Below are 18,682 nucleotides of genomic sequence, written 5' to 3'. Positions count from 1 at the left end.
GCCGCGGAGCGGCTGGACCCGTGAGCCATGGCCGCTGAGCCTGCGCGTCCGGAGCCTGTGCTCCGCAACGGGAGAGGCCACAACGGTGGGAGGCCCACGTACCGCAAAAAAAAAAAAAAAAAAAAAATAGTGTCAAGGTCCAACCACAATGCACTCGTTATAAAATTCTGAATGAATGGGGTCCTGTCCACTTCTAGCCCAGCTGAGAGTTCCCTCTTCTTTTCTTTTAAACCAAAAAGTCAGAGGAGCAGGAAAGCGAGTCCACGTCTTCAGCTATTCGTGATGCACAGGGAGTAACTGACATCTTATTCTAAAAGCTTCTCCTTCAAACATCCAGACCCTCCAGAGGCCCACATCCCCAAATAAATAAACCTGAAACATTCCTACTCACGAAAGTCATGCCCGAGGACGCATCCCAGCTGGGTCGACCGAGGTGACAAAGTGGCCTCTGTGTGAGAGCCCGGGTCCTCTCACTGGCCGCCTGTTCTCTTTACATACTGGCTACTCTGTGGCCGGAGTCCAGGCTGCTGCACGTTGAGAATGACTGCCAGGTCCAACCACAGAAGCAGCCTCGCGGGCCGAAGGCCAGTTCAGTTGAAGAGCATGAATGGCCTGCAGTCTCCCAGCAAACGCTCTGATCACTGCTGGGCCAGGGCTCAGGAAGGGCCCCAAAGCTCTGGGGAGACCGGTCCGGGGAGGGCCCCTTGTGTAGGGCCCACACTCCCACAGTGGATTTGGAAAACTTGGTTGAGGGAAATCTAGCAAAAGAGGTGATTGTTTTCTAATTCTGCCGGAGGCGTACATACATAGCCGATTGTGGCTATAATTGCAGCCTGAAGCATCATTGCTTTCTGATTATCCATTGTATTGCTCCTGGGTTTGGCTTTCTCATTTAAAAGAATTTTTTAAAAATACGAATACATTTGGAGATAGCTCAAACTCTGCCTTTCTAAAACGGTGATTCACGGGCTGTTTTGTGATTGGAAAAAGAGAGAAAACCTGGTTGGAGTTCAATGGGACCAAGACGAGAAGATTTTATAGTAAACAATGAAGTCTGGATTCATTGATGGATGTCTAGAAGAGAGAAAAGGAAAACAGAATTTACCGAGAGCGCTCTTCTCCTTTATCAATGGTAGGACTAGGAGGTTTGAAAGCTGATAAAATATCATCGTTACCATTTACTTAGTTATCTATGTATTTATAGGAGAGACTGACAATTTCTCCTTTGCGCATTTGGTTGACAAAGAACAGTTCTTGGATCAGAAACTTGCACTATTAGCACGATTTTCCTTTATCAAAAATACGTGATCATTTCTGGTGACTCTTATTTTAAAAAAATCTGTTGATCAACCCCATTTTGAGTTTAAAAATGGGAAGATCCAGAAAGACCCGCTTGGATTTGTGCAGTGTCCCGGGATGCCACGAGGGGGCGCGCTATGCCTCGCCTCGGGCTTGCCTGGTGCTCCTGGGCCCTTGCTCTGCCCCAGGGGGCTCCACCGTTTGCTTTTCAGCACACCTGTCATCCGTGCGGGCGAGTGGTAAGGTAGGGCAAGGCATCTCTGGCATCTCTGCCTGGCCCTCATTGCATTTCCCTTATGACAATGGTTCAGTTTGTTGCAGCTGGTCTTGGAATTAGTAGTTAAATCTGATTTCTTAAAAAGCTTCGCGGGCTCCCCAGTTCAGGACCCTGAAACCTGCCCTTTTCCGTTTCCTTTCTGCCGTTTTTGCCAGCCCTTGCCCCTCGCTTCCTGGTACCACTTGGGAATCTGGTCTTTCTTTTTCTGTGCTTTTGTTACATTTTCATTGAGAGGATATTTGACATCATTTAGTGAAAAATCGGAGTTACAGGTTATTCTTGAAAAAATTAAGGCTAGCTTTCTGAAGCGTGCAGTTTCCTCGGTGCTTTACCACACAGGCTCAAAGGGTCCATATTTATCAGCCTCCCTGAGGCACCAGCTGAGCTGGGGCTTTGGTTTTGGGTCAGCTCACATCCCCTTGTCTACGCCCAAACGTACTCGGATGACAGTTTCCCAAATCCATCAAGTCCCGGAACAAGAGCTTTTCGGGCCATTCCGCCTCTAAAGTGAGTCCTCTGAAAGTGGACTCTTGGGAGCGTGGGTTCCATAAGTCAGACATCTGGGCTCAAATCCTGTCACTTACTAGCTTTCTGACATCGGGCAGGTTCTTGACTGCCAGGGCCTGTTTCCCCACTTACGAAAGAGTGATAATAGTCAATGGTCACGTCTCCCGGAGAGCCCCGTTCTGAGAATTACAGAAAAATCAATCCATGTAGAGTGCTTAGGGCAGTTTCTGGCTATAGTGGGTGCTCAAGAAATGTTAGTTATTGGTACTATTATTAACGTAACAAATGCACCTTTGCGTTTTGAGGTAGGTGAAGGTCAGAGGTGGACCCTAGTTCAGTCCCTGTGGCTTTCCCCCCGGCTCAGTAAGAAGATGCTACTCGTCTGTCACTCAGCACCACCTCTGACATCTCGGACCTTCCCTCCGTGAAATCTGCTTCAACTCCAAATCACAAATGCAAAGTGCTGGGTCACGGTAAATCATGCCATTAGTTCATTAGCCACTGAGAGGCTGGGCCATTTTTCATTTCCCCCGTAGAGCTTGGAGTGTGATTAGGAATGTGATTTCTGGTCTCTCACAAACATGACCTTACGGGGACTTCAGGACCTGGGCGGACCTTCACCAGGGCTGTGTTCAGGAACTTGTCCGAAACCTTCTAGGTAAATACACGTCTTATGTAAAGGAAGGAGCCTGCAGAACAGGATATTCTGGGACCCCCTTTGTTGTCCCGATTGTCGGATTTGGGACTCGAATCCTCCTGATTGGAAAGAAGATCCTTTGGTCATTCTTGGTGCTAACACATCTGACATCCTTGGAAAAAGGTAACTAACACCTTCATGATCTGTCAGTTGTCAGGATCGCTTTATTCTTTCTGGACTGTTTCAGTTCTCGGTCTCCCCTCCTTCTCTCAGCTTGTTCAGTGTTAAGTATTATGTGCCCTTTGGGTTTGTGATGGTACATCGCCTAATATGGACCACGGGTTATTATTATGACCATGACATGGACTGTCATCTTGGCTTTAGTGCTCTGCTGTCTAAACGTAGACCTAAATCATCTAGCGTGCTTCTCGCCTGCAGCCAGAAGCGGGCAGGGCAGATGTGTAAGAAGTATGGGCTCCGGAACGAGGCTGCCCTGGGGTGGGTTCTGCTGTGTCACTCATTTTCACACTCTGAGCACACTCTGTGTGCTCAGCTTCTCCCCTGCACATTGGGGGGTTACAACCCTACCTGCCCTATGGACTCATCTAGGAGGGTCTGTGGATGTGTTAATACATACATGGAAAGCACTTGGGTTAGTGCCTGGCTTATGGCAAACATTCTGCAATTTTAGCTCATTACTATTATGATGATTTTTCTTCCTTTTGTATTTGAAGAAATACAGACTTACAAAGGTCACAGGCCCTGACAGAGGTCTCCCAGGTAGTAAGTGACAGAGGCCAGCGTTCACACGTCCAGGTTCACGTCGTGGACGAAATGATGGACTGGTGGGCCGGGTGTATGCTGAGTCTAATCTCGCCATCCTGGCATCTGACTTCGGCGCGATTCTCTTTCTGCCTCTCTCGTGGAGCTGTGGGGACCACATCGGGCGAGACCCCTGGGACCTTAGACCCCATCCCTGCCCCTGCCTCCCGTCTCTTACCGGAGGCCTTCGGTGGGTTGTTTGATGGGGCCGTCTCATCACCAGTAACTTTTTGCCTGCCTGGTCCACTGGGGCCTAGTTCCTTGGCGCTCCGGGGGTTTGAGGAAAAAAGATTTGAGAGCGGGTCGTGACTTCCTCTTTGTGCATCTGAACGCGCTGGGGGAAGGAGGAAGTTCAATGATGGTCGTGTGTGAAGGTGACCGAGAGGTTAGCGCTGACTTGTGCTCATCGTGCCCGGTTTCTTGTGCAAAATTTGCAGATGGGTGAGATCCATTTGTGAATACTGGGTGGAAAAGGTACCCAAGCGCGAGGGACACACCCGTTTTAGGCTTATGTGTAGCGGTAGTCATCTGTCCTCTATTTCCACTGCTGTCCTGTTTCCACTGTTTTATTCGGTCGTGGGCATCTTATGGAAACAGGCCACTTTATACACCACATCCTTACACATATGTGCTTTGTCAAACACCACAAAAGTTAGCTCGGTACGAGGTGAGAAATGTAAGAAATTCCCTATTTAAAGCAGAAAATTATTTCCAGGTTTTGTTTTGTTTTTAAAGCCTGCCGTGAACAGCCCCTTTTATTTCGTAGCAGGTATTATTTATTAGGTCCCAAAGAATGTTCCAGCCAGGACGCGCCTCTGTCGGTGTAACGCGGCTGCCCTCTCCTGTCAGCTCAGAGAATGGCACAGACGTTCCTTTAAAAAAAAAAAAATCATGAAAAGTTTGGCAACAACATTTTACAGGTCCTTGAAATTTCAGAAAACTGTGTGATCATTAGGTGGTTGGTGTAGCCAACACACCCAAGAGGCGGGCAAAGCGGGATGAGAACGCTTCAGATCCATGCTTTCTCTTCCTCATAAGAGTCGAAAAGTGGTTTATAAATATTTGCTAATGCAGCTGCTGGACTTCCTGAATGACTTGGTGTCACCCCCAAATTCGGCTCCCACGTAATAGTCTTAGAGCACCTTGGAGGGTAAATGCCCAGGGTCAGGGCTCCCCGGAAACTCATAAGCTGTTACGGGAAGGCTGGTTTTTTTCTCCGGCCATTTTTGCAGGGTGAAACCTCAGAAAAATAGCTTTAGTCACCTGTGACAGTTAGAGTTGCAGAAGAATCGTCAGTAATGCTTGGCTGTCGTGTCTCTTCCTGCCTCTCAGTCAATTCAGGCTCAATGAATTAAACCACACACACACACACGCACGCACTCATGCAGGCGCCTTGTCAGAGTTAGCGAATCAGTAGGTGCGGAAGCGCAGTTAGGATGGAGGAGGGGTCCACGGCCCTCGCTTCTGACTCCAGCGCCTCCTAGCCACGTGACTGTGTGACTCTGGACAGTAACTTCACCTTCATTCTCTCAGTTTACACACCAGGAAAGTGGGAGGCCCAGGGTAAACGGAATGCTGGAGGGATTATGATGACTTGCCCAGCGCTCCGAAGGGCAGCTTGCTGTGTTTGCCAGAGGAAGACTTGGACTCGATGTGCTTTTCTTAGAGTAAATCCACGGGAGACAGGACGGTTTCATCAACTCTTTCCTTGGAGGATGAGCAGGAATCTGGAATAAACTCAGTCATTGAAGACGCCCTCTCCTGGATTGTGTTAAAATGGGGGAACTCAACTTGAAAAAAGTTTTCCTTCTGCTTTTTTTTTTTTTTTTTGGGGTGGGTACGCGGGCCTCTCACCGCTGCGGCCTCTCCCGTTGCGGAGCACAGGCTCCGGACGCGCAGGCCCAGCGGCCATGGCTCACGGGCCCAGCCGCTCCGCGGCATGTGGGATCCTCCGGGACCTGGGCGCGAACCCATCGGCAGGCGGACGCGCAACCACTGCGCCACCAGGGAAGCCCCTTTCTGCTTTTTCATATTGCTTGTGTAGTAGAAAATAAACTCCCTGGAATTTTAGGTCTTAGGCAGGAGGCTGGCGTTACACACGTTAAAAAAGTAAATGAGTGGCTAAAAACTGAGAGCTATTTATTTAAAAACTCAGCTTCTGAGTTGCCCTTGAAATGACCAGAGGTCTGGCAGCCCTGGCCCGTGTTCGCCGTGGCAGCGGGGACATGCTGGCGTCCACTCTCCAGGTCACCGCACGCCTCAGCCCTTCCTGCTGTTCTCCATAACCCTGATGTGTCACAGCTTCCATGACGTCTGTGGTCTCCCGTGAAGACAGAGGGCGAATTTCTTAATCCAGGGCAGTTTCTTTACTACATCAGGAGTCAGCAGAACTTTTGGGGTAAAGGACCATATTCTTTGAGCTCTGCAGGCCAGGTGGCTTCTGTCGCCGCCCACACCTGTGCCCTTGTAGTGCCAGAGCAGCTGGGGCAACATGGAAACTGATGGCCATGCTGTGTTCTGATGACACCGCTTACAACACAGGAGCTGCCCATCCCAGCCTACCCTCCCGCCCCTGTGGACACTGTGTGTGCCACCTCGCCTTTGGGCGTTTTCTCCTCCTCATCTTGCTTTGATTTTTGTTAAGGCATCCTGGTATGTCTCACTGGGAGCTCTGCTGATAGGGTGCATGAAAATCCGCTTTTAAATGCATTTATATCTGACCTATCTTTTTAATCCTTAAAAGATCAACTTAACCTTCAACTGTGCCAGCGCCAGGAGATCTGAACAGGCTCTGCTAAAGGCACGGTGCTGCTGGAGCCTTGTTGATGGGTGCTGTGGATTAGGGTGAGACTTTCTCAGGTGCCTTGTCTTGAGAGGGAAACACAGAATCATCTGCTTCATCACAACTTATTATAGTCAAATGAAAGCTCATGGGATAAATGAAGGGAAATTACTTACATCTGCTTGTCTACAGCCTTGCGATGTATAGAATCAAAGATAATGATTCTCTGAAAACTTAGTAATGTTTTGTCCTGTAATGTTGCTTTGTGTGGAGCTAATTGTAAACAAAGCAGGAAAAATGAGGTGTTATATCTAAAGCAGGATCTCTCACCTAGTTCCCTTCTAAAAGTATGTGGGCTATGTAATAAGACAGCTTAATAAGACCAGATCACTGTAATAAGACCAACAAAAAACACATGTAATAAGACCACTAAAATAGGAAAAGAAAACTAAAAACCACCAAGAAAGAAGGAAAGGAAGTAAATCTATAGTTGACATATAGATTTGGTTTTCAACTTTTTGGTTGAACAGCTAAGTTAAAACAGTTGACACGAGAGGATCTGTGTTAAGACCGTATTACCCTGGCCCAGACGGTTCCTTTTACACGGCTGTCTTATTGCCACCTTTGCAGTCATAGTATGACAGCGCTGCTGGTGTGATGAAGTAAACGTTCCGCAGAAATGTCTCTCGGTTACGGGAGCCGTGCCGCCGTGCCTCACTGGTTCGTGGGTGAACCAAACAACCTCTGGACTTGACAAAAGAAAGCGACGCCCCCAAGGAACCTAGGACACTGTGTAGTTCCAGTTGGGGTAAAGCCCCTGATGAGAGGAATTTCAGGGAGCTTTGCAGGGTGCATTGCACAGTCTTCTAAGAGACATGACTCAGTAGCATTCTAATAGTCGTTTATCGGGTGCATTCAGGCTCGGAATTTAACCATCAGGCAGGCATCATCCGTCCTGTAGAGGAAGAGACGGGGAGGTGAGTGCCTTGCTGACGTCACCTGACTCATAAATGGCAGAGCTAGAACTTCCAGCCACCTGTCTGCATCGTCCCACCGCCGAGCTGTACATCTCCCTGCCTGGAAATTGAGGACCCACTAGAAGTAAGGGCAGCTGCTAGCGGAGTGCTATTCAAAGCAACCCAACATGAGCCACATGAGTTGAGTGTATAATTTTAAATCTGCTGGTAGCCACGTTAGAAAAGTCCAAAGAATCAGGTGAGAGTCATTTTAAGAATATTTAATATGTATATTTATAGTATGATTTAATAATTATTTAACCCAGCGTCCAAAATATTATAATTTCATCGTGTAATAAGTACAAAAGTTATTGATGAATTATTAAAAAATCGAAGTCCAGATGTGTTTGGCGCTTACGGTCCATCCGCGAGTTGACACGGCCACGCCCCCAGGCTCGGTAGGCGTCTGTGCAGAGAGGCTGCCACCCCGTGCAGCTCAGCTCCTCTGATGGAAATAGGGGGGAGAGATGTGAGGTCTCCGAACACTTTTAATTTTGAAGCAACCCAACTGCAGTGAAGGAATTTGATTATATCATCATCATCATCATCATCACCTGCTTTAATCATCCTCTGTCATTCCTAAAAGCGTTGGTTAAGGGCCTCTGTGCACGCTGCCGGGCAACGGGCAGGCTGGAGGGTCCAGTGCCTTCTCGGTCTCTAGCCGTGAGGGGACTGCTGCTCACGTGTGCATCTTGTGTGTGTTTCAGGTGACCCAGGTCCTGCCAGCTACGGGAGGAACGGCCGGGATGGTGGGCGAGGCCCCCCAGGGGTGGCAGGCATCCCTGGTGTACCCGGCCCCCCGGGCCCTCCTGGCCCTCCTGGTTTCTGCGAGCCAGCCTCCTGCACCTTACAGGCTGGGCAGCGGGCATTTAACAGCAAAGGTCCAGATCAATCAAAGGCTTAGCGCAGCACGCTGTCTGCACAAACCATGCCTGGCGAAGGCGTTGGAGGAGAAACCCCCCCGGAAGCCAGGGCACAGGTGACGGTGCATTACCTTCCATGTTAGTCTATTGATAGAAGTCCCACCTGACCATCAGGCTTAGAACAATGGTGCTATTCAGTAAAGCCTCTTTCCTTTTCCTTGGAGAGGAGCCACAGAGTCATCCATCAAACAAACAAATAAAACCTTCCCTTGAAGTGAACTGACAGTCCTGTCCCCAGGATCTTGAACTTCCGTGTGCTATCCGTGTGTGTTACGTCATGGGCCACTGAGCCAATAAACAAAAACAGCTGTTTGGTTTACCTCAGTTGCAGCAGTTATTTTCATTTTTTGTTGAGAGCTTGTTCTCAGACGATAGTTTCAGCTCTGTGATTACCAGACTGGTTACGAAGAAACCCCACTACCGTCAATAGAACTGGTGCTCTCGGGGGGCCAGGGGTGCTGTGCCGCTTGGAGCGCTTTCCACGCTGCACGTGTGGGTTCTCAGCGTCGGCGTGAATTTTTGTTGAACTGTACTGTATCCCAAACCCGCTAATATTTTGGGCTCTTCTGTGTGAAAGCAAAGAAGGAATCTTAATATCCTGCCATTCGTAAGTTTTATCGATAAGATTATTTATTTTAAAGGTTTGAGGTAACGTCTCTGGTTGTACCAAAGAAGCAATAAATACGGTTTCCTGATCTCTTGCCATGTTTTCTTATAGTCATGTTCAATGAAAAAAAGTCACTGAGATTATTTAGATACTTAAAACTTTCCTCATTTCTGTAGGCTTATGTTTATAATGTTAGTGATTTATTCTACAGAGAAATTAAAACGCCCTTACTGTTCCCCAGAGGGTGTTGTTTTGTGTCAGAGTTCTTTGTATGTATGTGTTTGGTGGGGGACTGGGGGGAGATGGGGAGGGCTTCACGGACCTTTTTGAAATGAAATGAAAACTGTGAACCCATACCCCAGAAGAATGCACAAATGCACGTACGCAGATCTGCTTGCATGCTATGTCAGGGATTTCACGGGGCCCCTAAGCCTAGCCTTGCTTGGTTTCTAGGAGTGGAACCACTGACTTCATTTCAGTGCTGCGTTAGCGCCCTCCTATTTAGAACTTCACTGATGCGAAATGATTTGTGTTTTGCCGTTTTTCTTATAAAGGCAGCTCAGCTGAAGCACTGTATTCTTATCAGTAAGATAGGTATTGCCTGACCACTCAAGCACTTTATTACTACTTACATAATCACATTGGCCTGCTGTTTTATCAACAACATCTATGTTAACTATCGATCAGACTTAATATATTCATTTTATGTCACGGTGCATACGACTGACTTGTCCCAGGCTCCAAACTGTGCTCCAAACAGCCAATATCTTTTTAGTTCATGGAACTCAGTTCTCTCACGTCAAGGGGAGTGAACCCCAACAGGATTTTTGATGCCATTTTTTTTTTTCCTCAGGTGTACTTTCTCTACATTTAAAAACTTTAGCCTGATTCGTTTGGTGAAATCAATCATTATATAGTCTGTACTTGGGATTCTTTAAAACTGCTCACGGCATCTAGTTCTGTGCTTCTGGTATGGATTGTGTTTAAGGGAAATAGTTCCAACTTGGCTGCGATAGATCAGGGCCATTTACACCCTGGGAAGGATGGTCTTCTTGGGGAAGAGAGAATCTTTGGAAGCAGAGACATCTGTCATAACTACTTAAAATTGTCTTCATATGAATGGCAAACCTTTTCAGGTACTGTGGCATATAATCAAAGAAATGCAAAGAAACTGCCTTGTCTTTTCACCAAGGTGGTTTTATTTTAACTGGAGTAACATAGGCAAATACAACAAAAGAAAAATTAGATAACCAAATAAATATGTTTCTCAGTTCTACACTTTCAGAGTCATAAGAAAATTAAAAAAAAATAAAATTTCAAAGAAAAGTTGAATCAACTGTTTTCCAAACTTGATATACAAAAGGCGGTACAGCAAGCTTCACAGATACAGCAAGACTGGAAACAACCACTTACAGAGAGATTGGGCAAAATGAACACATTCCAAATGGTGGGACAATCCACTGTAAATCCAGTTCGGTCAAATAGTTTACAGAAGCAGTAAATACTTGACTGAGAAATTGCAAAGAAAAGCATCTCACAAAGCCTCTCCGTGAAAGAGAGTTGATGAATACTGAATTAGACCAAATCTCTCTCTCTAGCAAAACAGAAATCTTCAAAACCTTTGGGATATTTTTCAAAGTTGGATGAAGTGTCAGAGTTGCTGAGAAGAGTGTGTGAATAATTACAGGTGGTTAGAAACGGGCGTGTCACTTACTCCAGGGCAAATGATTTATTTCCTGTCTAGTGCTTCTATGGCATCGTGATCTGATTTTCATCCCAAAGATCCGACAGGTTTGGTTAAAAACTATGGACATCACTTCCCAGGGTGACTGAGCACATCAACTGCCTGGCATAGTTTGGGATAATTGACTTCGTCTAGCAGAAGAGTATGAATGAGTAGTCACATCAGTTTCATGATTGATTTGATTATTTATGGACACAATACTTCAAGCTGACTAAACGAATATTGCTGTTCTTAAACATCATAAGTAAAATCTGATTTACTTGCAGCCTGAAATAAGCTGAATGTAAATCCCTGCTTTAGAAGATCACCTCTGATTGTAGTATTTAATTTTTTGGCTATTACAGCCTCTCTGATATCCAACATCTCTGGGTTTAAAAATAGATCAATATAGGGGGAAGATCACTAGAAATACATAAAGTCACACCAAATATCAAGAAACTTGCTTTTAAACATTTTCTGGGAACCCTGGCAAAAGGTGTGAAAAAGCAATATTAAGAAAAAAAAAATACTAGCCAACTAGTCATCCCGCTGTTTACAAACAGGGAATGGACATAAATTATTTAAAATATCTTTTTAGAAGAAGAACATTTGTGTTCAATAAATATAGGTCAAGTCTCTCTGTTTTCTTCCTAGAGTAAAATAGATACTTTTCAGTGGTGTACTGAGTCTTTGTTAGCCTGTGATCTAGGACATGGCAGTATTAATGCATATGGCTCGGTAAATAGTAAATCAAAATTGGTTTACCATAAGGATGTATGACTATAGCTACACATGCCCAAATGCTCTTTAAATGATTAACTAGAGGAACTGTAATGTATTTGTTAGATCTGGTTATCAGAAAGAGGATGCTGACTGATCCTATTTTTAATCGTAATAAATGGGAATCCATGCTAACTTTCCCCTTAACAATGCCTTCGCATCTTGCTCTTGACGCCAAGTTTTCTAAGAATACCTAGCGAGAGAACAAATGATGGAAACTGGCTCCAAGAAACTAACTCTTTTAAAGATTTATTTGAAATTGTCTCTGGCCTCCAAGTTGACAATTCTTGTACGAAAAGATTTGAAGATATCTTAGCGATATCTTAGAGAGGACACGGTCAATTTATATACTATGTCATAAGGGGACCTGAGGGTGAGGACAGTTAAGAACCACATAAATCTTTTCCCAGTCTAAGCGGACATCTAAATCCACTGGCATGTTTTCATGTGATTCATCTCAGTTAAGGAAACATGCTGTGTATTTAACCTTTTGTCGCCTATTGGCCTGTCACTCATGATGGAAGAGCTTATGTTTAGGAGAAAAGTTAACTGTGACATTTCTTGTCTTGCTCAAGCCCACGTGATTTAGTGAGGAGATCACTTTGTGGGACAAAAGTCACAAAGGCCTGGCTACTCTCTGACCTTTATTTCTGCTTTTAATTCTCATCCGAAATCATGAGGCCAAGCATTTTATGAGCTGCCCTGGAGATGGGCTGTAAACTTAATTATTACGACCTAAGCATTGATTCATGTGACAAACGTTAAGCGTAATTACCAGCATGGTGTCAAGCCAAACCCCCGCAACAGGCCCATTTGCTGGTTCCTCGGGCATCCGCGTGGCTCACGCGGGGCATGTGCCCTGTGGTTGAGACCCATCAGAAAGACGGAAACGTGAGCCTTCGGCCAAAGAACAGATGCTGTTAACAACGGCACCTCGGAATTCCCCGATTTAGGGGCAAATCCTTTATTGCTGAGATAAGGGACAAGCTCATTATGCGTCATCAACATACAGGAATCTAGGCCTCAAAGCATTATATCCACGTGGGATCTAGCAAAAGAACGAGCGCCATTCCACTTCACATCAGTATGTTGAATTAAAGAGCCTGATGAGGTAAGACAGAGAACAAACAAAATGGGCAAAAAAATGCATCCTAAATCTTATCTTAAAAATAAATAGTTATAAAATATGCCATAAAACAACCTGAATTTAAATACATTAATACACCGAAAAATATTTTTCCCTAAAATGTACTTTAAATAATACAACCAGATAAAAAGTTGTCATGTGATTAGCATCTCTATACCCATATGCTTATAATCGTCAAGCGACACACACCCTTCTGATAAACTCAAAGCTTACTGAACTACCCCCAAGTTTAGTGAAATCTCCTACTTTATTAGTATTCTCTTTTGACAAATTCATGAAGCAAGTAAGTAACTCTCCGAGTTGTAACCTGTATCACTCACTGCTGGCTCTGAACACGACATTTTTTCCATTTAGATTTTCTTAGACTTAGATATTGGTTTTATAAGCCTGCCTTATCTTCGAGGTAAATTCTTGCTATTCTGGGTCTGCTTCTCTGGATGAGTTCTCTGTGCTCATCTGGTTCTTCATTCAATTTAACGAGCTTGACCAGTTACCCTGGCATGATTTTGCTGAGTGAAATGTCTGGGTTACAGCTCCAGCTATACTGCACAATAAAACAAGTTATCAAGACTGCTAGTAGTTAAACACATTTAATGTCATCAATGCTACCTTTACCAGGCAACTAATGAATGAATACAATTCAATGGGCTAAGTTGCTTTGAAGTGATAGGCATAAAAGACACAAATTCTATTCTGTCTGCACCTCCCCGTCTTGGAAGGCCGTGTAACCCGTGAGAGAGAGAGAGAGGGGTATTAAAAGGGGTCTGATCCTCCACGCTAGAGTATTGGGAAAGAACACGGGAAGCAGTGACAATAAACACTTGTGTGTCTTAAGAAGGCGGACACGGACAAATGTGAAAAATAATTTAAAAACGGGAGCAATGAACAAAACTGCAAAACTATTCTGAGACTTCACTGGAAAAAACTTAAGCATGTAACTTAACCTGGAGGTTCTCAGTATCAGGATATTATTACCAGTGTTAGGAAAATTTAAATGGTATTTTGAAAAATAGTGTTCCTTATCTTACTTTTGTAAATAGTGATACATTTCTAGAAAAATATAACTATACAAATCTAATTGTAAAATTTTAAGTACTTCGCACAATATGGAGATTTGGACGTTGTCTAATTCTGTAAATGGTCTACTACTTCTTGTGATAAGCCAAATTCTTTTTATTTGCCAAAAGAGACTTTCTATTCCGTTTAGAAGGTAAGATGATTCCTCAAGGGTTTTCATGTTAATCACTAAAATATGAGGGTAGCGTACAAACTAAAGTTACAAACAGTAAATCTGCAAGTTAACTAGGCATATAAATCCCCTGACGAAATAAAATTGAAACAGCCAACAAATCAAGGGTTATTGTGCCTGCTTCATAAAGATACTTAAAATGAAGAAAAATATAAATAGATAACAAAACATAAATTAACAAGAAATTATTTACAAAAGTGAAAAAGCATAAGTGCAAAAGCAAAGGTTCTGATTGGGTTGCTGTCCACTAAACTGTTTCTAGATTTGTATTTCTGCAAGTCTGTTCAGTTCTTCTGATACAAATTGCTTTAAACACCACCTTGTGGACAAAAGGAGGTATATCACAGGTTCTCAACAGATGAGAAAGCCTGCAGAAAAGCTAAATCTTATTTAACTCCTAAAACGTATTCATAAAAAATTATTTTATAACCCAAACATCAAATGGCATCTTTTACAGATAACACGTCTTAAGATAATTACTGAAGTTCTATAATAAAAGTGACTACAATTTTAAAGTTTCAACAATGTCATGAAACAGAGAAATAAGCATATGGGATTATCAATACTTTAAAGTCATTAATTAAATTACTTTGATCATGAGGTGAAAAATTTCAAAGGTTAAGACTGGCTGTGTTTCTGTTATGGTTATGAAAAAATGGTTAATGTCTTCAGTAGGAAAGAACAATGAACAAACTCATGAATTATTCTTCCTTTTTCCTTTAGGTTGCAAAGGCCATAAATATTAATTGAAGTCATATCTTGCTCTTTGCATAGAAGGATTTCTATCTGACAGTTTAACTGATCTTGGTACAAAATGTCAGACTGGAAATCAAACATACTTATACAGGGTAAACACAATTTTAATTTTTAATAGCCATCATGGCCAAAATTATTTTGTATTTAAACACTTATGTTGTCTGGAGTCCAGACGAGAGATAATTCAGGAAATGTGGTCATTCTTCTTCCCTGCTGTGGACATTACTGACGTCTGTGTGCAAGTAAACAAAGGTTTTGGAATGGAAAAAACAAAACCAATACAAGAGAATTGGCAGCCACCAAGCCAGTTAGGGGAAATTTTCACACCCGACTTTGGGGCCTTAATTATCCACTTTCTTTTTTTTTTTTAAAGAATCAGGCAACTGCCAACTCTCCGCTTTATTTGGTGTTGTGTTAGCTGGACTCAGGCTTTCTTGCTGCTTTTGGCCGCATCTCGTGTACAGAGATAAGACGGTGGACACACAGGTGGCTGAGCAGAGGCTCGCTCCACGTGACACGGCCTGTTCCCCTGGTTACGCCCCAGGTAGATGAGTCACGTGTGTCGGTTGTTAAAAAACAGCCTGTGTCATTGTGACAGCTCTACTTTGTAATATGCACCAGCTCCTCAAATGAGCTGAATAAATCCAGATTCTTGAAACAGGAATAAACCATCCCTGCCTTAATGGAATTTAGAACAAGAAAGGTTCCTAAATATACCATTTGTAAGAAAGGCTACATGACATATTCTCTGGAATTAAAATAAGCAGAATTTAAAAAACAAGAAAGTGAACCGAGTCTTCTTATGTCTGTGAAGGGATCGACTCAAAGAAAACAAAAATACATGGATCACCATTAGCAAAAAAGTTCATGAAAACAGTAAAATGCTAAAATAAATACTTCCGGATTAGCAAAGAGGCAAAAGGATAACCAAACTATTAACTAATTTGGAAAAATAATCTTTGAAAACACATAAAATGTTGAGCTTTATGACAAATTCAAGTAAATTAATAAGTGGCAGAGGAGTTGTAAAGCTTTCAGAAAATTCAACAAATTACAGTTCCACAAATTAAAAGCTCAAGATATACACATAGCACCAGATTTTAGATCTCTGTACATTTTTTGGGGGGGAATAAATGATCATTTTACTAAGAAAATGTGTATGTATATTCTGATTGTGTTAAGTCTAAAACAGCACCATTGTAGGTATTGCACAGGAAAGAAAATGAGGAAGAAAATCAATTTAAAGTTAACAACACTTGAGATAAATAAAATGACCTTGGAAGAGAAAATAAATAAACTTGGAAGTGAAATATACAGCATCATTCAACATGAAATAATGAAAAGGTTGCATGTACGCACAGCCATGTAGACAGTACCTGACCAGCAGTTCATCCGTCTACAGTGAAACCCAGTTCAAACCCCGGGTGCACGTGAACAAAGCCGCCTTCGTGCAGCAACGCTCCCCACAAGACCCTGCTCACAGCTTTCCCCAGCTTGCCCCGACGGCCTCGGGATGGGGTGTCTGCAGCCGGAGGGCTCTGGGTGCCTGCTCTCAGCATCCCTGGGACCCACCACTTAGACTTCAGCAATACCCTCACGCTCAGCGCCCTAGGAAATCCATTGTTTTCAACCAACAGTTTCTCAAAATAATGTAGAGCCAGGCAATAGAAGAACCGTTTAGCCCTGTGGTTGGCAATCGCGTATTTTCGTTCCTGGTCGAGGACGTGGTCTGGGCGGTGCCTGGTTTCCCTGAAGCGCGTGGCCTCTTTGGTCTCGGTGCCGGGTGCATGTTGGGTCTCGTGGCTTTCCTTCTCTGCCCTGCACCTCTTGCTGCACCTTCTGAGAAACATCACTCTCCATCAGAGCGTCTGGGCTTGGCAATGTGCATCTGCTGACGCCACACATTCATCTTCTAGGTCAAGGGGGTTTCTCTTCCAGTCGCCACAAGCCCCATCCTTTTTCCGATGGCTGGTTCTTAAACTCTGAGAGTGATGAGGTCAGGAGGATAATGGATACAGGGGCCCAAAGACCTTGCGAGGCCCTTTAAGCTTCGAAACTACCAAAGACAGCTTGGTGCTTTCACCACCAGATACCTCCTAGGGAGAACAGCTCTCTGTTTCCCAAATGAGGAACTCAGTGAAGGGGCCACAGTGCTGGGCTTTGACTTCTTTCCTCCCTTCTTATGCAGGACATACTCATGCCGGTGGGATTGCTTTGAATGGAGCTCATTACACAGAATCGACAAAATCATTTCAGCAGTTGGCTGTGGTAGGGTTTTGGGCTCCCTGATAAAACAGCCGCCTGGGTTTTCTTCCAAAATATAAGTTATGAAGTGAAGGTCTTATTGCCTATCTATTTCTCTGCATAAGTAGAATGGATACAGGATGGTATAAGAATTCTTAAGCTATAAAAAGTAGTCAAAAAACATTCAGCAGGAGCAATGCACTATATCAAAAAAGGTGATGAGATTTTTAGCAATGATAGTAAATTTAAACACCAAGAAAACTTTCAGATAAGTCTGAAACTGTAAAATTCAGAAATCAAAGGCCAAATACAAGTTGACGAGATTATAAAATGTACATCACCATCAGTCTGCTAAATCATAAGATGTCATTTCCTCTTGAAGAAGAACTAATGATAGGATTTGCTTGCATATTTCATGGAAAACTCTGAATAAAAATCATAATAATGGTGAAACAAGACATATGGAATGAATTTGGAAAAATTCTAAAAAAGGCTGATATCACCATTACTATAGGAATAGGATTCCAATTTTTGCTTTTAAGGTCTGGCCTACATCCAAAAAAAAAAAAAGTCACCCATGAATCATGAGGGTCTGACAGTACTAAGAAAGCTCCAACAGCAAGGAGGGAGGGCTGGAAATCAAGTCTTCCTCAGGTATGGTTATTTCCCACCTGTCTGCTGACGGACGTGAGAGACGGGGTACAGGCAGTCTCCTGGGTTACACCTTCCACTGGGTCCTGGGGGGCCCTGGGGCCCTGGGGCACCGGGTGAGCCTGGCAGGCCCGGAGCTAATGAAATAAAAGACCCCATCAGAACGCAGGTCAACATATGGCTCTTCCTCCCACCCTCCAACCAATGCGGGTCATTCAGTGTCACCTGCGGCGGTACCTAAGGGCCGTCGGGGAGCAGGTATGGCTCCTATTTTGGGAGGTTTGCTCATGTTGTGAAGATAGTATCACTATTACCTGAGGTCCCAGGAAGACCTGGGCTCCCTGGAAGCCCCATTCCGGGCTCCCCTCTTTCTCCCTTCTGTCCTCGGTAGCCTAAACGAGAGATATACAAAAAGAGAGACAAAAAAGTAAGCGTGTTCTCTGGCAACACACTGATATACATTCAGGAAATATTTTGAGGTGTATATTGAAAATCCACCCAGTGGAATATCTTCACACATTTATATCTGAAAACTATGTTACAGAGATTCAATACAATCCTAGATCCTAGAGAGAACAGTGGAGTGAACACTAAATAGATACATATTCAAGTTTAAAATATCACCAGGATTCCTTTTATGTAAGTGACTTTCATTTAACAAACGTGAACAGTAAGGAGAAATGTTTGGACTTAGGGTCATTTGAAAGCATCCTTCCAAATCTATATTTAAACATTTCGGCAGTAAAATAACATTTACCACCTGAGGTATATTCAATAGTTCAACCCAGCTCCTGGTATTACAGACACCTCGTTAAGGTGGCTCTCAAGTCATCTCAGTGAGGGCTTAAGATCATAGGCTAAAAAAAATGAGGAAGAAAGAACAATACGTGAAGATACATGAACTTCCCATTAACGAGAGGGTTAACAACACGGAACACAATTCCAAATGAACAACGTAGGTGCTAAAAGCTTCATATTTAAACCCAGTTCTCAGAGTTCAATATAATGCAAAATATATGATTCCATATGGATTTCAGTGCATATGGTGTCACAAAACAAGAAACAATAATTTGTGTATTTGTATAATAAGGTAGCATTTACACGTCTCCTGTCAAATGTAACAACTTGTTTGTACAAATCTCTCACATCATTAGGTTAATACGGACCCACTATTTTTTTTTTTTTTTTTTTTGCGGTATGCGGGCCTCTCACTGCCGTGGCCTCTCCCGCTGCGGAGCACAGGCTCCGGACGCGCAGCCGCG

At 43.7% G+C, this 18,682-nt stretch overlaps 2 protein-coding genes across 2 annotated transcripts in view; one reads left to right on the top strand and one right to left on the bottom strand.

Moving 5' to 3' along the window:
- Window positions 1-8,244, top strand: part of COL9A1 (collagen type IX alpha 1 chain) — a 60,910-nt gene extending 52,666 nt beyond the window's left edge. Inside the window, exon 33 of the mRNA XM_055087384.1 lies at window positions 8,048-8,244. Coding sequence (XP_054943359.1) covers window positions 8,048-8,244 — 197 coding nt within the window. The remainder of the gene's footprint in view (window positions 1-8,047) is intronic.
- A 9,185-nt stretch (window positions 8,245-17,429) lies between these two features.
- COL19A1 (collagen type XIX alpha 1 chain) overlaps window positions 17,430-18,682 on the bottom strand; it is a 342,743-nt gene continuing 341,490 nt past the window's right edge. The window contains exons 49-50 of the mRNA XM_028494726.1: window positions 17,735-17,812; window positions 17,430-17,557 (exon numbers count right to left, since the gene is read on the bottom strand). Of these exons, the coding sequence (XP_028350527.1) occupies window positions 17,430-17,557; window positions 17,735-17,812 (206 nt within the window). The remainder of the gene's footprint in view (window positions 17,558-17,734; window positions 17,813-18,682) is intronic.

Source organism: Physeter macrocephalus, chromosome 10, assembly GCF_002837175.3.
Source record: "Physeter macrocephalus isolate SW-GA chromosome 10, ASM283717v5, whole genome shotgun sequence".
In the NCBI taxonomy this organism is placed as follows: domain Eukaryota; kingdom Metazoa; phylum Chordata; class Mammalia; order Artiodactyla; family Physeteridae; genus Physeter; species Physeter macrocephalus.
Note: the sequence above shows the minus strand (reverse complement) of the source record. Positions and strands in the feature narration are given on the sequence as shown.